This window comes from Primulina tabacum, chromosome 17 (assembly GCF_025594145.1).
Source record: "Primulina tabacum isolate GXHZ01 chromosome 17, ASM2559414v2, whole genome shotgun sequence".
Taxonomy (NCBI): Eukaryota; Viridiplantae; Streptophyta; class Magnoliopsida; order Lamiales; family Gesneriaceae; genus Primulina; species Primulina tabacum.
The window spans coordinates 18446547-18470109 of NC_134566.1; the positions used below are offsets into that span (position 1 = coordinate 18446547).

Genomic DNA, 23563 nt, shown 5'->3' on the forward strand with positions numbered 1-23563 from the left:
ACTTCCGCTTGGTTCGTCCCCGAACCATACCGTACAAGGAGAGGTCGGCTCTGATACCAACTGAAACTTCTACTACTTAAAATGTTACTAGATTTTTTTATTTTTTTAAGCTCAATTTTCTAAAATCATATCTTTAAGCATGCATGCAATAGTAGCCGAAAATTTCACATTTTTAAATAAGTGTAGTCAAATGATAGATGACAATATTGCAGTTTAAAAAAACGTCAAATCGTCAACCCTAGACTTACGTTGAAAATAAAATAATTATGAAACGAGTAAATCCTGACAACCATCAACATAGTAAAAATGAACGAGTATGAAAATATCCATCCCCTCCTAACTCAAAACATGATGTGCGGAAAATACGGTCATCGGGTTCGCGTGCGCACATCCAACTCGGCTTACTCAGTCTTCGGCACCTCCAGTCTCTTCATCGAAATGCTTACCTGCATCATTCGCACCTAGTGAGTCTAAAGGCTCAACACACCTGTAACATTAGAGCAAGTACATATACATAATAGGCAACGGTGAAAAGTACTGTAGTAAAAATACGTTTAATTATCTTAAAAATTCGTATGCATACTCATAACCTGTCGAAGCATAAACATTTTCATAACGTATTTCATCATATCAACATATACATGTTCGTTTCTTTAATATGAATTTCATTCATTAGTTGTGACTTTCGTATCATCGCCTAATCTACGTATAACCATGGTACCAGGCGGTGAGGAGATCAGCGACGGTCTCACCAGTCAATTGAGCATTGACCTTACATATCATCATATCATCGTATCATCATATTAGTCACAAGCAACTCTAATCCTTCAAAACATGTCATCATATTCATCACTTGATAAAATCATGCATATACGTAAATTTTTCTTAAAATCAATAATGCAACGTATTTTTTATATTTACATAAAAGCCATATTCGTGATAACATAAACATGTCAAATCGTGGTTAGGGTGCTGTCAAGGCTAAAAACTCAACTCGGGTGCAAAATGACCATTTTGCCGCTAGAAACCCTAATTGACCATTTTGCCCCTGAAAACCTTAATTGACCATTTTACCCCTGGATCTCAAATTTTCGAATCAAATCCTACCAAACTCCTTAAAACCCCTCAATACATATTAATAAGCGTTTCTCAGAAGTAAACTCGAGCCATTTTCAAAACTTATACAATTTGTTTTAAAACTTGTACCTGGTCCTGATTTTAACCCGAATCAACACGAAATCTAACCAAATTTTTTTCAACTTAAACTGTGATTTAATAATACTTAACCATACCCCTTACAACCCATTTCACACCATTTAGTACACTCGAAACCTCTGAAATTTCTTGCACTAAGAATGACCGAAACCCTAGTGCCCCTTGGTTCTATATAATCGACCCTACTCAACTCTAGACTGGACCAGCCCCGAACCGGACCACCCTAGGACCATGACCAAGCTATGGAACCCTTCCTGGACCGACCTAACCATGCCCTTAGCCCCCATGCCTGTGGACGTTCAGTTTTCCTCGAACAAGCGCAATCCAAGCCAAGTCGCTCCTTCCCCCGCGATTTGTCCCTAGATTACATGCAGCTATGCTCGAACTATCCCAAGCCATGTCTCGAACCCATCATAGCCTGGTCCACAGAGTGGAACCACCCTTGCGTCGCTGGATGATAGACCCATAATAGTTGGCATTTTTTGTTGTCATATCTCTCATTGTTACCACTTTCAACGTGCTTAATTGAGACATTTTTGTCTAATTTTATTGTAGGACGAAGTTTTTTATTCATGCGATAAATATGGGCTAAAAAGATGATTTTATATCACAATTAAAGTTGCCGATATGATCTTAGTGGAAGACTTGAACAGAAAAATTCAATAGTGGTTTTTGGACAAAGCGTGATCACGTCTTGTGTCTACTCCTCGGCTGCCTAGTGAGAGTTGAGCAATTTTCATATCAAAGAACAAATAGAAGATAGAGTTTTTTCCATAACAAAACTCTATATTCTTAGTGGATAATTCCTAATATTGTTTATTTTTATATTATGTCTAATTTTAAATATTTGGGCTTTTATATTTTTGGGCCCAAAAATACTTTCTTTTCTTTCCTTCTATTCACGTACAGTACAAGAGAGGCGGCAGCAAAGATTTTTTCTCCAATCACCACAACTCACGTAAAGAGAAGGAAAAAAAAGGGCGCATGATTTCTTCTCAATTTTTCTCCACGATTCTAGTACTTTTCCTTTCTTTATTTAATTTCATGGAAATTGTATACCAAAACATGCGTGGCTAATTCTCTAGTCTAGTTTAATGGTTGTTTTTACTGTTTAATTTATCATTGTGAGGTATTCGTTCTTATATTTAATATACTTGTTATTTCAAGTATTTTTCGATTTATGATTTAATTCTATGAATATTGTATATCAATTAATCTTACAATTTAATTCAATATATAATTTTCTAATGTTATCCATGAATTCAGTAATCCATAATTGTCATGAATGATTGGTAAACGAGTATCATAGACTAGACGTGTTGTGCTATCATAATATATTTAATCTAAATAAATCAACAAAACAGGATCTATCAATTGCAGGTATCTCGGTTGTTAGATTTCAGGATTAATTATTTTCACATATCTAAAAGCTATCGTTAATTAATATGGAACCCTATCGTACTCAGTTGGTTATTGATAAGTTTGACGGGATGCTGTGTTGGGTCAATTAATTTAGAAAAACACAAGAATTTTAGCGGCTATCCCTACAATTCTAAGGTTAATTGCTTGGAACAACTTGAATAAATTATTTGTTTGCCGGTGAACAGTGATATAATTAAATAGTAGAACTCTCTTAAATCAGATCTTTCTCATATTAAATTATTCATTTTATTCTAGTTGATCAATTGTTATTTAAATTTATTGTTCTCTTTTGGAAAAATTTAATTTAGTAGTTTATTTAATTCATATACAAAATCCCTCTTTAAATTACATTTTACTCGAAAGAAATCATCCTCCATTCCTTGTGGATTCGACCTACTCACCATTACACTAATTTTATTTAAAGAGTAGGAATTTAAGTTTGGTGGCAAAACGACAGCACACCAAATTTTGGCGCCGTTGTCGGAGTTACAGCGCAAGGTTAGTTTTTTTTTTTTTGAGTTTTGTTATTTTTTTTTGTGTCTCATTCTTCTTGTACAGGTGATTCGTCAAGAAAAAAAGAATTTGAGAATTTTTTGTTGTGAAATACTTCGAGATGTTTCATCGACAAGTATTCACAAGTTTTGCCCAACAAACCGAAGAGCAATTCTACGCAGCATGGGAGAGATTCAATAATTTAGCAACAACATTCAAAAATCATGATTTTTCTAACTATGTTTTTATTCGAATTTTCCTTAAAGGTTTGGATAAAGTTACACGACGATTGATATTTAATGGAGCACTAACAACTGGTAGTCCACTACTTAGTCGACATGAAGACATTGTGATATATTTGCTAAATGATATGGCCGACTTTGACTATCATAAGTATTGGGATCCTTCGCTGCAGAGTTGGAACCACTAATACACTCCAGATAGTAGCCAATCTGATTTTACAGACCAACCTTTCGAGCATCAAGAGGATGAGGGATATAGTCTTGAAATAATCATAAATCGATTGAATGATATAGTAAACAAGCACGTGGCATTGAATGAGGAAACTGTTGAGCCTCAGTCTGAAGAAATTTTGGAAGAAATATCAAACGAACATGAGCCACCAATGAAGTTGATAGATGAACAAGCTCCTGAGACTATCGATCTGAGCTCGTCGATAATATTATCATACATACATCTAGGAGATCCTTGTCTTTCTTCATTGTCAATTTCAACAGATTTTGTTCTTCAAGATCCAACGATGATATTCTCGTCCCATGTCTATTATTTAAAGTCACGTTTTGTTGAGGAGACGAGCTTACATTGCATACGTCAAGCCAAACTTGAGAGCGCGTGGAACCAAGACCCATATATGGTGTCAAATAACACGTACTTTGGGCGTCAGCCGCTCTTTGAATAAGTGCTTTTGAGGGTCAAGCTAACGAATAAAAATCAAGCATTTTTGGGAGGCAAACCTGAAACGGCCGCTTAATCGTTTTCTTAAAACATGCTAGAAATTTTTTTTTTTTTTAAAACCTCACTTAGCATCGGCCGAACCATAAAATATTTTTGACATCATTTTAAAAATAAACATCCAACTGCCATTTAAAAATCCAAAGGAAAATATTTTGAAGCATAAAATCGTCAAACATTTTACCAACCTAAAAACATTATTTGAAAAGTATAGCTCATACTATAACCTCTCAAAAATCTCTCATAACATAAATAAAATACATAAAAATATATTTAACATAACTTAAAATCATAAATCATAAACTAGTGCGGAAAACTAGCGTCGGTCCTCGGGTTATGTGCACCTCCAGTCCAGTCAGATCAACCATCAAGACCTCCATTAACATATTCATAATCAATATCACCTGCATCAATCACACCTAGTGAGTCTAAATGACTCAACATGTCATATTCTTGATAACGAATAATACGTAATACAGTTAACATATAACGGTGAAAAATATTTGTACTTAAAATATCATTTTCATGAAGATGCATAAACTTAAACATTTTTGTAAACATTTTCATGATGCATAAAAACATTTTCATAAAAACATAAACATACTCATATTCATATTCGTATCCATATTCATATTCGTGTTTGTTGAATTCAGATCGTGATTGTGACTCGTATTCTTGATCGTATTGGGCGATGGATCCATCTAAAAAAACCACAGTACTGGGCGGCGGGTACACCAACAACACTCTCACCGGTCAACTGGGCCTTGGCCAACGTATTATCATATTCGTATTCGTATCACGTATTCGTATTCGTATCCGTATCCAAGGAAACACGATCGTCGGGCTCCCACTGGGACCATAACCCTCACGATATTTCCAACATATTCAGTAGTCACAATCCCTTCACATCCTTCAACATGTTGTATTTCCATCACTTATAAAAATATGCATATAATATCATTTTTATTTTGTAACCAAGCATGCAGCATATCTTTTAAATGACCAATTTAAATCATAAAAATCATAAACGTTTAAAAATCATCATAATTTAACATATAAAAATTCATAAACGTGTCACATAATCATATTAACATATAAAACAGCAAATAGGGCACTGCCATGACATTTACTAATTTTTATGTGTAAAAAAACCGTTTTACCCATAAACGTAAAATTTCACGTTTTTGACATTTTCTTAATTTTATTGACTCTAAAATGTCCTAAATAATTATTTAAGCTTACATGAATTTTCTCATATTTTTATTTAGCTTAATTCGATGACTTTTAAATTAATCTTTAAATGTGACGTATTAATGCGTTTTAATCTCGACTTAAACCAAACCTTAATATAAAATTCTCAAATTAAAAACTTAGACTTATAATAATTATTTAAACTTAAACCTAATTTTTCATAATTTTATAAAGCTTAAAACTAGGTGTTTCAATTAACTCGTTAATTAAAGTTTCGTGCGGCGATTAAATCCCGAATAAATCCAAATATCATTATTTTGATCCCAAATTTTAAACATAGCATTTTTATTATTTATTCTACCTTCCGAAGTCATGAGCCACCCCCGTGGACCCTTGGATCTATTTTAGCCTTTGAATTTTCGAAATTGACACCCTAACGTACACACCGAGCCATCTCCTAATTTACCCGAGCCACGTCCGAGCCACCTTGAGCCAAAACCTAGCCAACCCATCTAGAGACCCTCCTGACCAAGCCCAAGCCCCTGACCAGCCACTTAAACCCTCGAAAATCCTGCTGTCATTGAACCCGATTGCATGTGGGTGTGTGTGTGTCTCTCCTTGTGTGTCTTGGACTCCTAACCCAACTAGGACTCTCCCAGCCAAGCCACCACCGAGCCCACCTGTCCCTAACCTTCCCTGGACCACGTCCAGACCATGCCCAGACCATCCCAAAGCCTGGAACCCAGCAGCGAAGCTTCTGAATCCAGTGGCAGCAACCATCGCGCTCCCTAGCTAGCTTGCTGCCGTAACTCACGTTTTTGTTGCTAGGGCCCCAACCACCGAGCCACCCCTTGAACCAGCCCCTCAAGCACTCTCCTAGGACCCTAACCACTTGACCTAACCAAGCCCAGAGCCCCCAGGCCGAGCCCTCTCTTCCCTGCACAAGCTGCCAACCTGCGCCACCTTGCTGTAACTCACGGGTGGGAGTCCTTCTTGGATAGGACTCCTCCCAGCCCACTTATCTCGAGTCCTAGCATGGCTAGGACTCTTCCCCCGACTCACACATGACCCTAGCCCAGCCTGGTCCAGCCTTGCCAAGCCAAGCCACAAACTCCCCATCAACCGAGCCCCTTGATTAACATGACAGAAAGTTTGTTCCATCTTGGTTCATGAACGTGTGCAGCATATCTCTAGTGTTCTAGGACTCCTTAAACTTGTGTAAAACCATCCTTTACCAATCCCTAATCATGGCAGCCCCTTAGGTACATGTAATTCATGGTTTTTGGATCAAAATACATGTTTTAAAAATCATATAAGGTGCATGTACGAAAATCTTCAAAGGTGCAACTTATTTTCATGCAATTTCAACCAAAATAAATAATATGGTGTGATGACGATTAAAAGGAGAATATGGCGTGTCTTTGCGTAATTTACGCACGAATATACGTTGACGAGTCGAAGAACGTCGACGACCGATCATGGCTTGAACTCCCATGAAGCTTTTGAATTTTTCAACTTTTTCTCTCCATTCTCACTTGTGTGTGCCGTGTAAAATTGTTGCAAGGGAGAGTTTGATTTGCCTTGGAGATTGAGGCGTGAGTTGTGTAGGTTTTGAGGTGGGTTTACATATTATATATACTAATTAAATCCTTGATTAAACTTAGGCCTATTAAACATGCAAAATTAGGCTCATTAGTCTTAATTAGGATTTAATAAAATATCAACAAGGTTTTTGTTTAAATAAATTTGTGAATTTATTAACCGGGTTGCCAAAAAGTTCGTATTTTAGTTAAAAATCCAACACCGATAAAAATTTACGTCCCGGCGTATAAAATCACCTCAAAACCCTTTATTTTCAAAAATAATAAAAAACATCCCCCTTAATTTAAATAATTAAAAACAATTATTTAATAAAAACATTTTCTATTTTTTCAGCCATCGGTCTCCGTTCCTCGATCGCAACACGAATAACTTTTTTTAAAAAATACATTTTAATGCAACCATGTAGAAAAATATATTTTAAACATGCAAATATGCACAACATAATTAATTCATGCAATTAAAATATTTAATTAAAATATAAAGGAATTTAATAATTGAATGCACGTGGTTTGCGTGGACTTTAAAATTTTCGGGGCGTTACAATCTCCCCCCCTTAAATTGAATTTCGTCCTCGAAATTCGCTTATCCTTAATAACCCCAAGTTTAGACTTAGTTCTAGTATCCCAAAAATCCACGCTTCCGCTGCGCTACTCTGATAAAAACTTAAGTTCTAAAATGTCCTTACGTCTCCTTGATCCCAATTAAATTTTCCTTCTAAATCCTTATTCGTGAAATGCAATTAGAAAAACCCATAATGACTTAGTGCTATACTATTATAACCTCGAATTTTCATTTTTCTTAAAATTCCCAAAGTTAAAAGATGGATGGTCATACTTATCGTATATTATTTTCTTTATTTTATACCCAAAATATTCATCAACTTATCATATTTCAGTCTTAAAATCCTAAAAGTATCCGCTAACGCTTAGATTTTCAAGCCTAGTATCGATTCATCCTTAAAAATCCCTGATTAAAATTTCTTATAATACTAAAACCAATATATCACAAGGTTCTGAATATTATTAAAAATCTAAATCCTCAAAATTCTTATCGTTTAAACCATTTAATTATCGCTTAATGCTAAACTAGTCCCCAAATTTCCTTAACAATTGTAAGATTAATTCTTAATTTCCTCAAAAGTCATCCTAATTGGTCCTTAATTTCAAAAATTCCTACTATTAACATATAAGTTTTTGACATTCTTAATTTCCTTCTACTGGTTTCCCATAACATAATTTCGAAAATTTTAAACTTATTTACCCAAAAATCAATTCTCATAATCAATCTTATCTTTCATCAAAACTTAAAATCTCAATTTATACATTTTCTTACTCCCAAAGTCGTTGCAAATCCTTAAATCATTATTCCTTACGTCTAATTCCCAAAAATTAATTCGACTAGTAACCATGAATCATAAAAATTGCATTAGAAAATCTACGTGTCCCAAAACATTCATAAAATTTACGATTAAATTATAGCCCAAAAATAGAACGTCAACACTAAAACCCAAATATCAAGATAGTCCAATTCCACCACAAAACCAACATGCGTTGAAAAATAATTTTTCATTTCATATCGTATCACGTATAAAAATTCAAAGCATATAAAACAAACATGTGACGTAAACATATAAGACATGTACTTATGCAAGTAACATTATAAAATCATATAAAGCATGTAAACTTACAAATTTGAGGCTTGACGACTGATCTTCCCGGTGCTGATGGTGGCACAACCCTTTACAGAACCATTGCTCTGATACCAACTGAAACGTCCGCTTAATCGTTTTCTTAAAAAGTGCTAGAAATTTTTTTTTTTTTAAAACCTCACTTAGCATCGGCCGAACCATAAAATATTTTTGACATCATTTTAAAAATAAACATCCAACTGCCATTTAAAAATCCAAAGGAAAATATTTTGAAGCATAAAATCGTCAAACATTTTACCAACCTAAAAACATTATTTGAAAAGTATAGCTCATACTATAACCTCTAAAAAATCTCTCATAACATAAATAAAAATCATAAAAATATATTTAACATAACTTAAAATCATAAATCATAAACTAGTGCGGAAAACTAGCGTCGGTCCTCGGGTTATGTGCACCTCCAGTCCAGTCAGATCAACCATCAAGACCTCCATTAACATATTCATAATCAATATCACCTGCATCAATCACACCTAGTGAGTCTAAAGACTCAACATGTCATATTCTTGATAACGAGTAATACGTAATACAGTTAACATATAACGGTGAAAAATATTTGTACTTAAAATATCATTTTCATGAAGATGCATAAAATTAAACATTTTCGTAAACATTTTCATGATGCATAAAAACATTTTCATAAAAACATAAACATACTCATATTCATATTCATATTCATATTCATATGCATATCCATATTCGTATCCATATTCATATTCGTGTTTGTTGAATTCAGATCGTGATTGTAACTCGTATTCTTGATCGTATTGGGCGATGGATCCATCTAAAGAAACCACAGTACTGGGCGACGGGGACACCAGCAACACTCTCACTGGTCAACTGGGCCTTGGCCAACGTATTAACATATTCGTATTCGTATCACGTATTCTTATTCGTATCCGTATCCAAGGAAACACGATCGTCGGGCCGTCAGGCTCCCACTGGGACCATGACCCTCACGATATTTCCAACATATTCAGTAGTCACAATCCCTTCACATCCTTCAACATGTCGTAATTCCATCACTTATAAAAATATGCATATAATATCATTTTTATTTTGAAACCAAGCATGCAACATATCTTTTAAATGACCAATTTAAATCATAAAAATCATAGACGTTTAAAAAACATCATAATTTAACATATAAAAATTCATAAACGTGTTACATAATCATATTAACATATAAAACAGCAAATAGTGAACTGCCATGATATTTACTAATTTTTATGTGTAAAAAGACCGTTTATCCCTAGACGTAAAATTTCACGTTTTTGACATTTTCTTAATTTTATTGACTCTAAAATGTCCTAAATAATTATTTAAGCTTACATGAATTTTCTCATATTTTTATTTAGCTTAATTCGATGACTTTTAAATTAATCTTTAAATGTGACGTATTAATGCGTTTTAATCTCGACTTAAACCAAACATTAATATAAAATTCCCAAATTAAAAATTTAGACTTATAATAATTATTTAAACTTAAACCTAATTTTTCATAATTTTATAAAGCTTAAAACTAGGTGTTTCAATTAACTCGTTAATTAAAGTTTCGTGCGGCGATTAAATCCCGAATAAATCTAAATCTCATTATTTTGATCCCAAATTTTAAACATAGCATTTTTATTATTTATTCTACCTTCCCAAGTCATGAGCCACCCCCGTGGACCCTTGGATCTATTTTAGCCTTTGAATTTTCGAAATTGACACCCTAACGTACACACCGAGCCATCTCCTAATTTACCCGAGCCACCTTGAGCCAAAACCTAGCCAACCCATCTAGAGACCCTCCTGACCAAGCCCAAGTCCCTGACCAGCCACTTAAACCCTCGAAAATCCTGCTGTCATTGAACCCGATTGCATGTGGGTGTGTGTGTGTCTCTCCTTGTGTGTCTTGGACTCCTAACCCAACTAGGACTCTCCCAGCCAAGCCACCACCGAGCCCACCTGTCCCTAACCTTCCCTGGACCACGTCCAGACCATGCCCAGACCATCCCAAAGCCTGGAACCCAGCAGTGAAGCTTCTGAATCCAGTGGCAGCAACCATCGCGCTCCCTAGCTAGCTTGCTGCTGTAACTCACGTTTTTGTTGCTAGGGCCCCAACCACCGAGCCACCCCTTAAACCAGCCCCTCAAGCACTCTCCTAGGACTCTAACCACTTGACCTAACCAAGCCCAGAGCCCCCAGGCCAAGCCCTCTCTTCCCTGCACAAGCTGCCAACCTGCGCCAGCTTGCTGTAACTCACGGGTGGGAGTCCTTCTTGGATAGGACTCCTCCCAGCCCACTTATCTCGAGTCCTAGCATGGCTAGGACTCTTCCCCTGACTAACACATGACCCTAGCCCAGCCTGGTCCAGCCCCTGCCAAGCCAAGCCACAAACTCCCCATCAACCGAGCCCCTTGATTAACATGACAGAAAGTTTGTTCCATCTTGGTTCATGAACGTGTGCAGCATATCTCTAGTGTTCTAGGACTCCTTAAACTTGTGTAAAACCATCCTTTACCAATCCCTAATCATGGCAGCCCCTTAGGTACATGTAATTCATGGTTTTTGGATCAAAATACATGTTTTAAAAATCATATAAGGTGCATGTACGAAAATCTTCAAAGGTGCAACTTATTTTCATGCAATTTCAAACAAAAATAAATAATATGGTGTGATGATGAGTAAAAGGAGAATATGGCGTGCCTTTGCGTAATTTACGCACGAATATACGTTGACGAGTCGAAGAACGTCGACGACCGATCATGGCTTGAACTCCCATGAAGCTTTTGAATTTTTCAACTTTTTCTCTCCATTCTCACTTGTGTGTGCCGTGTAAAATTGTTGCTAGGGAGAGTTTGATTTGCCTTGGAGATTGAGGCGTGAGTTGTGTAGTTTTTGAGGTGGGTTTACATATTATATATACTAATTAAATCCTTGATTAAACTTAGGCCTATTAAACATGCAAAATTAGGCCCATTAGTCTTAAATAGGATTTAATAAAATATCAAAAAGGTTTTTGTTTAAATAAATTTGTGAATTTATTAACCGGGTTGCCAAAAAGTTCGTATTTTTGTTAAAAATCCAACACCGATAAAAATTTACGTCCCGGCGTATAAAATCACCTCAAAACCCTTTATTTTCAAAAATATAAAAAGCATCCCCCTTAATTTAAATAATTAAAAACAATTATTTAATAAAAATATTTTCTATTTTTTCAGCCATCGGTCTCCGTTCCTCGATCGCAACTCGAATAACTTTTTTTTAAAAATACATTTTAATGCAACCATGTAGAAAAATATATTTTAAACATGCAAATATGCACAACATAATTAATTCATGCAATTAAAATATTTAATTAAAATATAAAGGAATTTAATAATTGCATGCACGTGGTTTGCGTGGACTTTAAAATTTTCGGGGCGTTGCAAAACCAAATTTTTTGTTTTTATTATTTTTAATTTTTTTTATTCTTATTTTTTTCAAATAGTACAATTTTTGTTACCTTTGTGTAGAAAATGTCTTATAACAAGACGTGACCACGCCTTACAAGAAAACCACTCCTGGTAAAAAAAATAAAAAAATTGAGGTCCTAAGCGCAGATGAGGTCTTCGAACAACTTTCTCTGTAGCCCCAGCACAGTAGATGTCTTTTGATAAGGTATGATCACGTCTTGCGCGAAAACAACCTCTGTTGTTCCCAAAAAAAAAAAAAAAAAAAACGAGGCCCCAACACAACAGATATATTTGGCTAAGGTGTGATCACACCCTACCCAAATATTTCTTCTGATGTCAAAAAAAACTAAAAAAAGGGTTTGAAAATATCAATTCATTAACTAGAATTTACGTAATTGAATTAAAATGAATCTGAAATTGCGTTCACTTTCCTCACCTTTTTTTTCTCTTCCCCCTTCTCAATTTCTCGTAGGCTGCCTCTTCCCCTCCGTCGACCTCCATCTCTCGGTCCGCCACAACAGTGCACGGCGCACAGATTCCCTCGTCGCACGGCCATCTTCGCTCGTCAACCGGTCCACAACGCAGCCCCCAACAGCACACAAAGCACACTGCTCGTGCAAGGCCGCCAACCTCCCTCTCTCGATTCTGCACACACAACCACAGCGCACAGATCTGATCTTCGCACCAGCCCACCTTCGCACGGCAATCTTCCCGCTCATCCACCAGACCGCAGCACAGACAACCAACCACACCGCAGCATCGTACAAGGTAGCCGCACTACTCTAGGTGATTTCTTTCCTACCCCTCTCATATTTCGATTATCGGTGCCTATACGGTGTTTGGTTGAATTATTCGTTTCACTATCAATTGGATATCACTGTGTGCGCCTATTATTACTTGTTGTATTTGTGCTTGTGACTCATATCTGTTGTTGGTTGTGGGATAATCGTGTGGAGTGTATAATTTGTTGAGAGAATGCATCGGGGTTCTCAAGCATCGCATAAGAAAGTCGGCACCCCAAGTTCTTCGCTGGAGCGAAAAAAGGATAGAATGGGAAAGGAGATGAACGTCTTACCACCTGCCGATTCGGATTTTCACGGACATTTAACATTCACTAGAAAAACTGAAAAGGATAGGTATAAAGCACTATGTCAAAAACAAATTATCCCCGTCAAATATATTTATCACCCAACCTTGGAAGTTTTAAATATTCAAACAGGGGTGTTTGAGTTAATCAACAATATTGGGTGAGCGCCTTACTTTGCAATCAATTGCCTTGCCTATATTGAACTTGTGCGTGAGTTTTATGCAATGTTCGAATTCACAAAACCTGACAATTTCACGCTTTCCAGCCCAAGGTTAGTCCGATTTCGGTTGATGGGTCACACTTTTAACTTTTCGATTACTGAACTTAATCTTGCTTTCGGTTTTATCACCGAGAACTTTGCAAACACTGATGAATATTTGACTAGTGCATGTGATTTTCATGATCAATTTAATCTCATTGTTTTCTATCGAGCTTGTTCCACACAAAACAACTACGACCCAAGTAAATCCAAAGATTATCATCTACAAAATCCAGTATGGAAATATATTCATAGGTTCTTTGCTTTTACTTTTTGGGTCGTAAGTATTCTGGGGGTGTGTTGTGACAAAAGCTGAATTTTTTTTCCTATGGTGTATGCAAAACCGAATTAAAGTGAATCTCGGCTATTGGTTAGTTTCACAATTTGTAGGTGTGGTCGCGCATAAACGTCATCTGATTCTTGGGTCTTTGATCACTACACTTGCTGTTAACTTGAATTTGATTGATCTCAATAATAATAATCTTCATGTCGCTTGTTCTATGGAGCCTTTGGATTTGCGTTGTTCAGAAAATATGGGACTAATAGAACAATTCCATGGAGTTTTCTCTTTTTGTCCACCTGGTACTGTAGTGGCACGTTCCAGCCACACCCATTATGAATCAGATGACTCGCCAGAGCCTTTGGATTCACGTGAGCCTCCACCTACTTCGTTTGCACCTCCTCGCCGACGTTTTGACGTGGAGCTTGATGATATCACGCAGCGTTTAAACCGTATCAAACAAAACCAGTTGGCGTTTTACAAACACATGGGTTTCGAACCACCATTCCCCCCGCCACAGGAATAGGAAGCCTTGCTCCACAATGCCGAACAATTTTCAGGGGAGTTCTCTAACTTCCCTTGCATTCTTTTACTGTCTGTGTTGTGCATATACTTTTTGTGTCATTGAGGACATTACCACATACAGGCGTGGGAGGGGATATATAGCCTTATCTCGTTTCAATTCTTTTTTCTCTCATTTTTTACATGTTTATTTGAAAAAAAAACAAAAAAAAAGGCATGGTAGAGTGAATTTGTTTGATCCATAAAGCATTTATTGTTTATTCGTTATCTCTCTCATTTGTATCTTGGATGCCTCTGATGCGAGTCTATGAAAAAAACTGATGTTTTCTTTGTGTAAAACTGATTTTGCATTCTTACTCTACATTTATGGGAAGTTGCTCTTGATGATGTGTTGAAATGACAAGTGTATGGGTCTAGCACAATACCGTTTCTTTGGTGAGCTTTGAGCCTATGAGCAAACATTATATCATGCTCCATTTTATTTGATTGTGTGTTGGTCATGCATTGTTAATTTTTCTAAAATTTGCATTGTTATACATGTATTTGTTGACACCTTGTGATGGATTAGAGGCACAAACAAAATTAAAGGGCATTAGGTTCAAACTGTTTTCTTTCGCATCATCAGTGTCGTTCTTTTGAACCTACCTTGATTCATTTACTTTTATTGAGCCAAGTTCGAGCATGAGCCTATTCTTTAGAAAATAACCACATTACAGGTCATGATAAATCCTTTTTGTTGGTTATTCCTCTATTTGAACCTTGAATTGGAGAATTATACTAACTTTTCGCATTTATCATCGTTTTGAGCCAAGAAAGTGTAAATTGTTGTGATCAAGTGATTAATGCTTGAAGTAGTTGTCTCAAAAACTTATTATACAAAAAAATAAAAATAAAAATAAACAAATAAAAGAAGGAAAAAATAAAAAAGAGAGAACGAAAAAAAGGAATGAGAAGGAAAATAAAGAGCAACGAAGAAGAAAAAATGCTCTTGGATGTTATATTGAGATTGAAGATGTTATTATTTGGATGCAATTATTTTTGTGAAAAGTGCGTATGATTTCTTCAATTCCGTAAACTCATTGTACCTTCTTTCCTACCTGACCTCTAGTCACGATACAACCCATTTATAGCTCTTGTTTGTGCATTTTAATTCATTCATTTGGTGGAGGATGTGATATATTTGCGAGCTTATGGTAAAAAATTTCAGTGTTTTGACATGAGAGCTCCTTGATACGACCTAGACACTTACGAGTGAAATGAGCGAATCATGTGAGGAGTGTTTGGACCCTATGCATTTTTATTTCTACACATTCGGATGGAAGCAGTTGTTCATAATGTTGAGATGTTAGATGTGTAACAATTAAATTACTTTGGTGCATGAAAAAAATATATTTTACGGACAAGTAAATGAAGCAGAAGAGATAATGAATTGAACTCACTTATGCTTTAGGACAAGTCTGGTTTAGGTGTGGGAGATTTGATAGGTTCATAATAGTTGACATTTTTCGTTGTCATATCTCTCATTTTTACCACTTTCAACGTGCATAATTGACACATTTTTATGTGATTTTATTGTAGGATGAAGTTTTCTGTTCATGCGATAAATATAGGCTCAAAAAGATGATTTTATATCACAATTAAAGTTGTCGATATGATCTTAGTGGAATACTTGAACAGAAAAATTCAATAGTGGTTTTTGGACAAAGCGTGATCACGTCTTGTGTCTACTCCTCGGCTGCCTAGTGAGAGTTGAGCAATTTTCATATCAAAGAATAAATAGAAGATAGAGTTTTTTCCATAACAAAACTCTATATTCTTAGTGGATAATTCCTAATATTGTTTATTTTTATATTATGTCTAATTTTAAATATTTGGGCTTTTATATTTTTGGGCCCAAAAATACTTTCTTTTCTTTCCTTCTATTCACGTACAGTACAAGAGAGGCGGCAGCAAAGATTTTTTCTCCAATCACCACAACTCACGTAAAGAGAAGGAAAAAAAAGGGCGCATGATTTCTTCTCAATTTTTCTCCACGATTCTAGTACTTTTCCTTTCTTTATTTAATTTCATGGAAATTGTATACCAAAACATGCGTGGCTAATTCTCTAGTCTGGTTTAATGGTTGTTTTTACTGTTTAATTTATCATTGTGAGGTATTCGTTCTTATATTTAATATACTTGTTATTTCAGGTATTTGTCGATTTATGATTTAATTCTATGAATATTGTATATCAATTAATCTTACAATTTAATTCAATATATAATTTTCTACTGTTATCCATGAATTCAGTAATCCATAATTGTCTAAATGATTGGTACACGAGTAGCATAGACTAGACGTGTTGTGCTATCATAATATATTTAATCTAAATAAATCAACAAAACAGGATCTATCAATTGCAGGTATCTCGGTTGTTAGATTTCAGGATTAATTATTTTCACATATCTAAAAGCTATCGTTAATTAATATGGAACCCTATCGTGCCCAGTTAGTTATTGATAAGTTTGACGGGATGCTGTGTTGGGTCAATTAATTTAGAAAAACACAAGAATTTTAGCGGCTATCCCTACAATTCTAAGGTTAATTGCTTGGAACAACTTGAATAAATTATTTGTTTGCCGATGAACAGTGATATAATTAAATAGTAGAACTCTCTTAAATCAGATCTTTCTCATATTAAATTATTCATTTTATTCTAGTTGATCAATTGTTATTTAAATTTATTGTTCTCTTTTGGAAAAATTTAATTTAGTAGTTTATTTAATTCATATACAAAATCCCCCTTTAAATTACATTTTACTCGAAAGAAATCATCCTCCATTCCTTGTGGATTCGACCTACTCACCATTACACTAATTTTATTTAAAGAGTAGGAATTTAAGTTTGGTGGCAAAACGACAGCACACCAAATTTTGGCGCCGTTGTCGGAGTTACAGCGCAAGGTTAGTTTTTTTTTTTTTTGAGTTTTGTTATTTTTTTTTGTGTCTCATTCTTCTTGTACAGGTGATTCGTCAAGAAAAAAAGAATTTGAGAATTTTTTGTTGTGAAATACTTCGAGATATTTCATCGACAAGTATTCACAAGTTTTGCCCAACAAACCGAAGAGCAATTCTACGCAGCATGGGAGAGATTCAATAATTTAGCAACAACATTCAAAAATCATGATTTTTCTAACTATGTTTTTATTCGAATTTTCCTTAAAGGTTTGGATAAAGTTACACGACGATTGATATTTAATGGAGCACTAACAACTGGTAGTCCACTACTTAGTCGACATGAAGACATTGTGATATATTTGCTAAATGATATGGCCGACTTTGACTATCATAAGTATTGGGAGTTTATGTGCTCGAAAACTTGAAGATATGCACACAGGACTTGCACCGGAGAAGCGGGGGAAATTGATCAGTTCTCAGCCGTAGATATCCTCGATCTGCACGTGATACAGCCCCTACAACGGCCCAAACCCTTAAACCAGCCATGTTTCGATCAGTTCTCAGCCGTAGATATCCTCGATCTGCACGTGATACAGCCCCTACAACACTACATCTAGCAGCCCCTTGCACCAAAGCAAAGGAAACTTGAGATATATGCAAAGACGTGTATTTCATGACAAACCAAAGCAAAAACGATTTAACGTGCAAGGTCTATGCGCACACACATCAACATATATACAACATGAATGATGAGAAAAAGAAAGATGCATGATGTGCCTTAACGTTTATGTGCTCGAAAACTTGAAGATATGCACACAGGACTTGCACCGGAGAAGCGGGGGAAATTTTTCTTTGAAAGCCAAGGGGCGCCGACGGCTTGCTGCTAAAAATGTGAGAGGAGGCTGTTGTTGGACGGGTAGGGGACGGCTGCTAGGTTTAGAATATGTTTAGGGCTTGCTTAGGTAGGGTTTAAGTAGAAAGATTATACTTAAATGGGTCTTAAAAAAATTTAAATAGATAAATAGATTTTTGGATCCATTAAGCAATAAAATAAATGCATCAAGTCCAATAACACTCTCGCAAAATATTTCGTTTAGGTTCGTTTTTGAAAATATTGCTCGATCCCTCAAAAAGTCCCCTTATTCGCTAAAATTTGCGTACCGATTAAAAATATAACCTGACGAGTAAAAATATCCAATTAAGGCTCATTTTTGAAAATCACACTAAAAACACCTCATATTAAATAATTAAAATTAATTATTCAATAAAAGTATTTTTCCTGATTATCCCCGTTCTTCGTTACTCGTTCGAGCAAGAAATGCAACTTAAAACCCTAACGCATGAAACTTTAACAAACAATGAAATAAATACCTAGCCATGCAATAATCATGCATTAAATGAATAAAAATCATTCAACACATATTTTAATTAAAAACCCTAGATTGCATGCAGTCAGATTCCATAATTCGAATTTTCTAGTAACATTTTAAGTAGTAGACGTTACAGTTGGTATCAGAGCCGACCTCTCCTAGTACGGTGTGGTTCGGAGACGAACCAAGCGTAAGCTGGTGGGCATGTGAGGCCTAGGGCCGAAGAGGGCGAGGGGTGATCGTCATTGCCATGATATTGCATGGACAATGAGCGACTCCTAGCAAGCTTATGGGCGGAAGGAACATGAATGAACCGATCTTACACCGAAAAGAGAGGGATTCTGAAACTGTTCAGGTATGAGACTGTTCAGTTGAGAATGACTCAAAATATTTGATATGTACTACTCATATCAAGAAGGTGCATCTTCTTTTCAGTAGTTCATCACATAAGAACTCCAAAGTTAAACGTGCTTGACTTTGGACAATTTTGGGATGGGTGACTCCCTGAGAAGTTTCTTAGGGTACGTGTGAGTGAGGACATAAGCACGCCTCGTTTTGATACAATGAAGACAGTCGTCGAAGCTGGGGTGTTACAGTGTGTGTGGGTATATATATATATATATATTTGTTATTTTGTTCACCAACGTTGTGTCTATTTTTGTGTCCACCAATGAGATGACACTCACTTATTAGATATACAATTTTAATATTATTCATCACATCTAATATATGAATGTCAGGTTATTGATGGACAAGCTAAGTGAGCAGCATAACAAAATATATATACATATATATATTTATATATATATATATATATATATATATATATGTTACACACAAAGTATGTATCAAGACGCTTATTTTTATAATTTAGAATCCAAATTTGACCCACCTTTACAGTTGCTTGTGTCTCAACCAGGATTCCACTAGTTTTATTTTTCTGAAGGCCCGGAAATAATGAGTATTAAATAACTCAGTATATAGCTTAATAAATTAAATAACTAATCTTTTTCGGCTTATCTACTTTGGAGATACAAAGCTGTCTGGGTATTGTTACTTCTTTGGCCAACTTGAAATTGAACAAGTGAAAATTTAGAACTGATAACATCACTACGGGTCTCTTAGCCAAGTGGGCACCATTTGTCCCAAAAAGGGACAAATTTCGAGATCAAGGCCGAGCAAACCCCGTCCCAAATATCAAAAAAGAAACCAAAAAAAAAAAAACTGATGATGTCATGGTCCCATTTGTCATCTTATAATCAGTTCCACCAGTAGCTAAGTGATCTATGAGCACATAAACTCTCAAATAATACACAAGTTTTACGGATTTAATTTCTACTTTTGGATTTATCTTGGGTTCTCCTTCAAAATCGAAGGAGTTGAAGGTATGCTTTACAATGCTCACATATATAGACATGGGTTACGCTTTTAAAAAACCTTTAAATGAAGATGAAGCTGAATTAACTAGTAGAAAGGCACAATGGTGTGATAGAATAGCGATCATATTTTCAAGGTATGCATGCATTCCAGGAAAAAGAAAGCCGGGGTGAATCGGTGTTAGTCTGAGTATTTTAGTCATGAATGAGATATAATCTATATAGAAGCAAAAATAGCATATACCAAAATTGTAAAATGAAACTACAGCAGCTCTCAGTGGATTCATTTTTAATTACTGAATCCAATTTCCAAGCAAGCTATAACTTGCAATACATATGTACTAGTTATCGTTGGCATGATCAGTGTTTCTGTCAGATTCAACATATCTTAAATTCTCTGATAAATTACATTGACATAATATGGATAGAAGAAAATAAGTTTACCTACCTATTTGACTGCAACATCTTGGTGAGCTTTATATGACAGAATCACATTCCATATCAAGGCAATAAAGTTAGCAGCAAGGACCTGCAAGTTTTGTCAAATACTGTATAAAACCAGTCATTGCGAATAAAAGTTTTCTTAACATCTTATTATTTTGTGTGGCTGCCTATGCGGTTGCACCGTGATAAAGCAGCCATTTGGATTGTTTTGTTTTTAAAAATATCTACCAACTATAACTTTTAAATAGTAATTTGGTCCAACAATCTCACATTAGATGTGCCAATGGCATATACTCTACAGTTTTTGTCTATTTCTTGTACTTCAATGATGTTCCCAGCAAGAACATTTTGTCATCTCCCGTTGCACAGACAAACAAATGAATTCAAGAAATGTCCTTAGAAATAAATCAAACCTGAAATTGCTGTGGCACAAATCGGAAGTTAAGGAACTGGAAAGGTATCCATAGTTGCCAATTTGCTAGAACTGAGGAGAACCACTCCTAAAAATTAAATGATTAAACATTTTCTTGAGAAGTCTTCATGATAAAACAGCCAGCCAAATCCTTCTTCCATTTCAATGGCAACAAAAATTAGCATATGCATACAAAGATCTTTAACAATACCTGTCGTAGCTTTGGGATCACAAGTGATGGCCTTCCTTCAAGAGTCACCAAAGCCGCTAGGAAAGTTCCGATAAAAATGGGTGAGAAAAGAAACTGTGCAAGATAAGACCAATGGTCAATAGAATTACCCAAAGAGGTCAAATCATTTACGATATATTGTTATTGAATTAATATAACGTAATCAAGAAGCCAAAAACAATGTAACCTGGATACCTGATCAAGGACAAGCCTCAAGAGAGCACCAGAAGCTCCGGGGGCTGTGATCCATTTACTCAGAAATAAATACCTTGATGGGAAGAAAGAGAAGTCAGTTCAAGTCTGAATTGTAATAAATAAATAAGTGAATAATTAATGAATAGCTATGCTGAGTTTTTGGCAATCAAACACCAACTGAAGTTACTCCAAGATCAGAGGAATCTAATTTGTAGACATGAAAATTCAGTGCCATAACATAATACACAAAATTTGGAATCCTTCTCATCCATATCAGTATAATTGTCATTTTATATAAGTTTAGAAATGAGAACTAAAGCTTGGTAGCCACCCATAAGTTTTTCTCGAAGATTTATAGAGTTCGTCATGAACATCATTCTACTGTTGTATAAACTAGAGTTGGTGTAACAAGAGTTTAATAAACAACTATTTTTAGTCACGAGATATGAAGGTTGAGATTACGTAACCACTCATAAAAGATACAGTGCATAGTTATCAGAAAAAATTAAATAATAGCAGAGTTATTATTAGATCGGTATCATAGACAATACTTTCAAGTCATTACCAGAAATGCAATGCTGGACCGACCAAAACGAGCCCCAAAAATGCGAAGAGAAATGTCCTCTTCAAGTCTAGAGACGGCACTTGATCAATCACGAGCTGCGGTATTCAAAAGCATATATAAAATGTATGATATCAGGAAAGTTGTTCCTCATAATTCAAGCAAGACATAACGGTAACTCAACAACCATTCGGCTGGATTGGCACCACCTCTTCCTTATTACAGAAAGGTCAGGTCAAGGTTTTGATTTCCATTTCCTCCATCCCCAGGGTATACCAAAACACAGAAAGTAATTTAAGCAATAGTTCAATAAAAAAAACTTTGATCAAGCTTATATGTCCAACGAGCGTAAGGTATGTGGCAACAAGTAGACCCAACCATGGTAGCTCTCGAACTGTAAACTGAAACCTTCCAAACCATTTCCCAAAAACCAAAACCAAATTATAGTTCGATTCCAGTTCTTGCAAATATGAAGCTGGAACCACAAGTTGTCACGCCCCGAGTCCGAAACGTCGGTGACATCCGGCATTGTTTAACAATTACTTGAAAACAATTAAGCCTCGTATCAAAATGCCAAAAACCAGTCTTTTTCATAAATTAAACATTGTCTTTACATTGACAATAGAATTAGAAATACATCAGAGTTTCAAATAGCGGAAACGAAAGGAAAGCAAAATCTTGAGTTCTGATCTTGATCTCCGGTTCACCAAAGGGAGCCCCGACGATCGTATTTTTATTCGAAAAATGATAGGCCAGGGCCCAGTTGACCGGTGAGAGTGTTGCTCGTGTCCCCAGCCGCCCAGTACTGTGGTTACATGTAGATGGATCCATCGATTTATGATCATGATCAGGAAAGTCACAATTAACGATCTGAATTCAACAAAGCAAAAAGAAAAGGAAAAGGAAAAATGTTTATGATCATGAAAAATGTTTTATGTCATGTTGAGGAAAAAGGAAAAAGGTTGAGGTTTGTGAAATGCACGTCATGAAAATGTTTATGCTTAAGTTTAGGCATCATGAAAATATTTATGAAAATGTTCATGTTTGAAGTTTATGCATCTTCATGAAAACGATATTTTAAGTACAAATATTTTTCACTGTTATATGTTGACTGTATTACGTATTACTTGCTATAAAGATGATGGTGTGTTGAGTCTTTAGACTCACTAGGTGTGATGGATGCAGGTGAGTTTGAGGGAGGACTTGACGGGTGATTTGACTAGACTGAAGGCGCACACAACCCGAGGACCAGCGCTTCTACTTTTTCCGCATTATGATTTATGACTCATGATTTATGTTAGAGATTTTTAAGATTATTTATTTATGCTTTTGAGAGGTTTTTGAGAGGTTTAGTATGGGCTATTCTTTTCAAATTATTGCTTTCTTTAGGTTTGGTAAAACAGTAGACGATTTTATGTTGTGACTATTTCACTTTATTTTTAAATGCTAGTTGGCTGATGTTTTATTTTAAAAAAAGGGCAAATATTTTGGGGAAAGCCGAAATTTAGAGGATTTAAAAAAAAATTTCTAGTACTTTTTAAGCAATAAAAAGGGCAGACGTTTCAATGTGTTTCTACGTGACCTATATGTAGGTTAAGATAAGCGACGATGCCACCGAAACGTAAGGTACATGAAGGAGAGTCATCTAAGGGCAAGGCCCCAGCAACCGATGAAGGCAGTACGCCACAACCGGTAGATGACTTTGCACAATTGCTCCAACAACAAGCGAAAGTTCATGGGGAGCAGATACAGCAATTAATTGAGATGCAACGGACTACTGACGAGCAGGCACACGCACAAGCCATGCTACCCAGACAAGGACCTGTTCAAACAGATGTGTATGATCGT

The 23563-nt window shown here is 35.7% G+C and overlaps 1 protein-coding gene across 3 annotated transcripts in view; it reads right to left on the reverse strand.

The window, feature by feature from the left end:
- Positions 1 to 226: 226 nt before the first annotated feature.
- The window catches only part of LOC142531940 (protein sym-1-like), a 32560-nt gene continuing 9223 nt past the window's right edge, over positions 227 to 23563 (reverse strand). The window contains exons 3-8 of one of the 3 annotated variants that reach the window (XM_075638223.1): positions 21719 to 21813; positions 21154 to 21226; positions 20941 to 21033; positions 20731 to 20817; positions 20322 to 20402; positions 227 to 446 (exon numbers count right to left, since the gene is read on the reverse strand). In XM_075638223.1, coding sequence (XP_075494338.1) covers positions 20322 to 20402; positions 20731 to 20817; positions 20941 to 21033; positions 21154 to 21226; positions 21719 to 21813 — 429 coding nt within the window. In that variant the 3' untranslated portion in view covers positions 227 to 446. Of the gene's footprint in view, positions 447 to 17428; positions 17741 to 19760; positions 20243 to 20321; positions 20403 to 20730; positions 20818 to 20940; positions 21034 to 21153; positions 21227 to 21718; positions 21814 to 23563 lie in introns of those variants that run through there. The other 2 variants (XM_075638224.1, XM_075638222.1) reach the window with 2 other exon arrangements.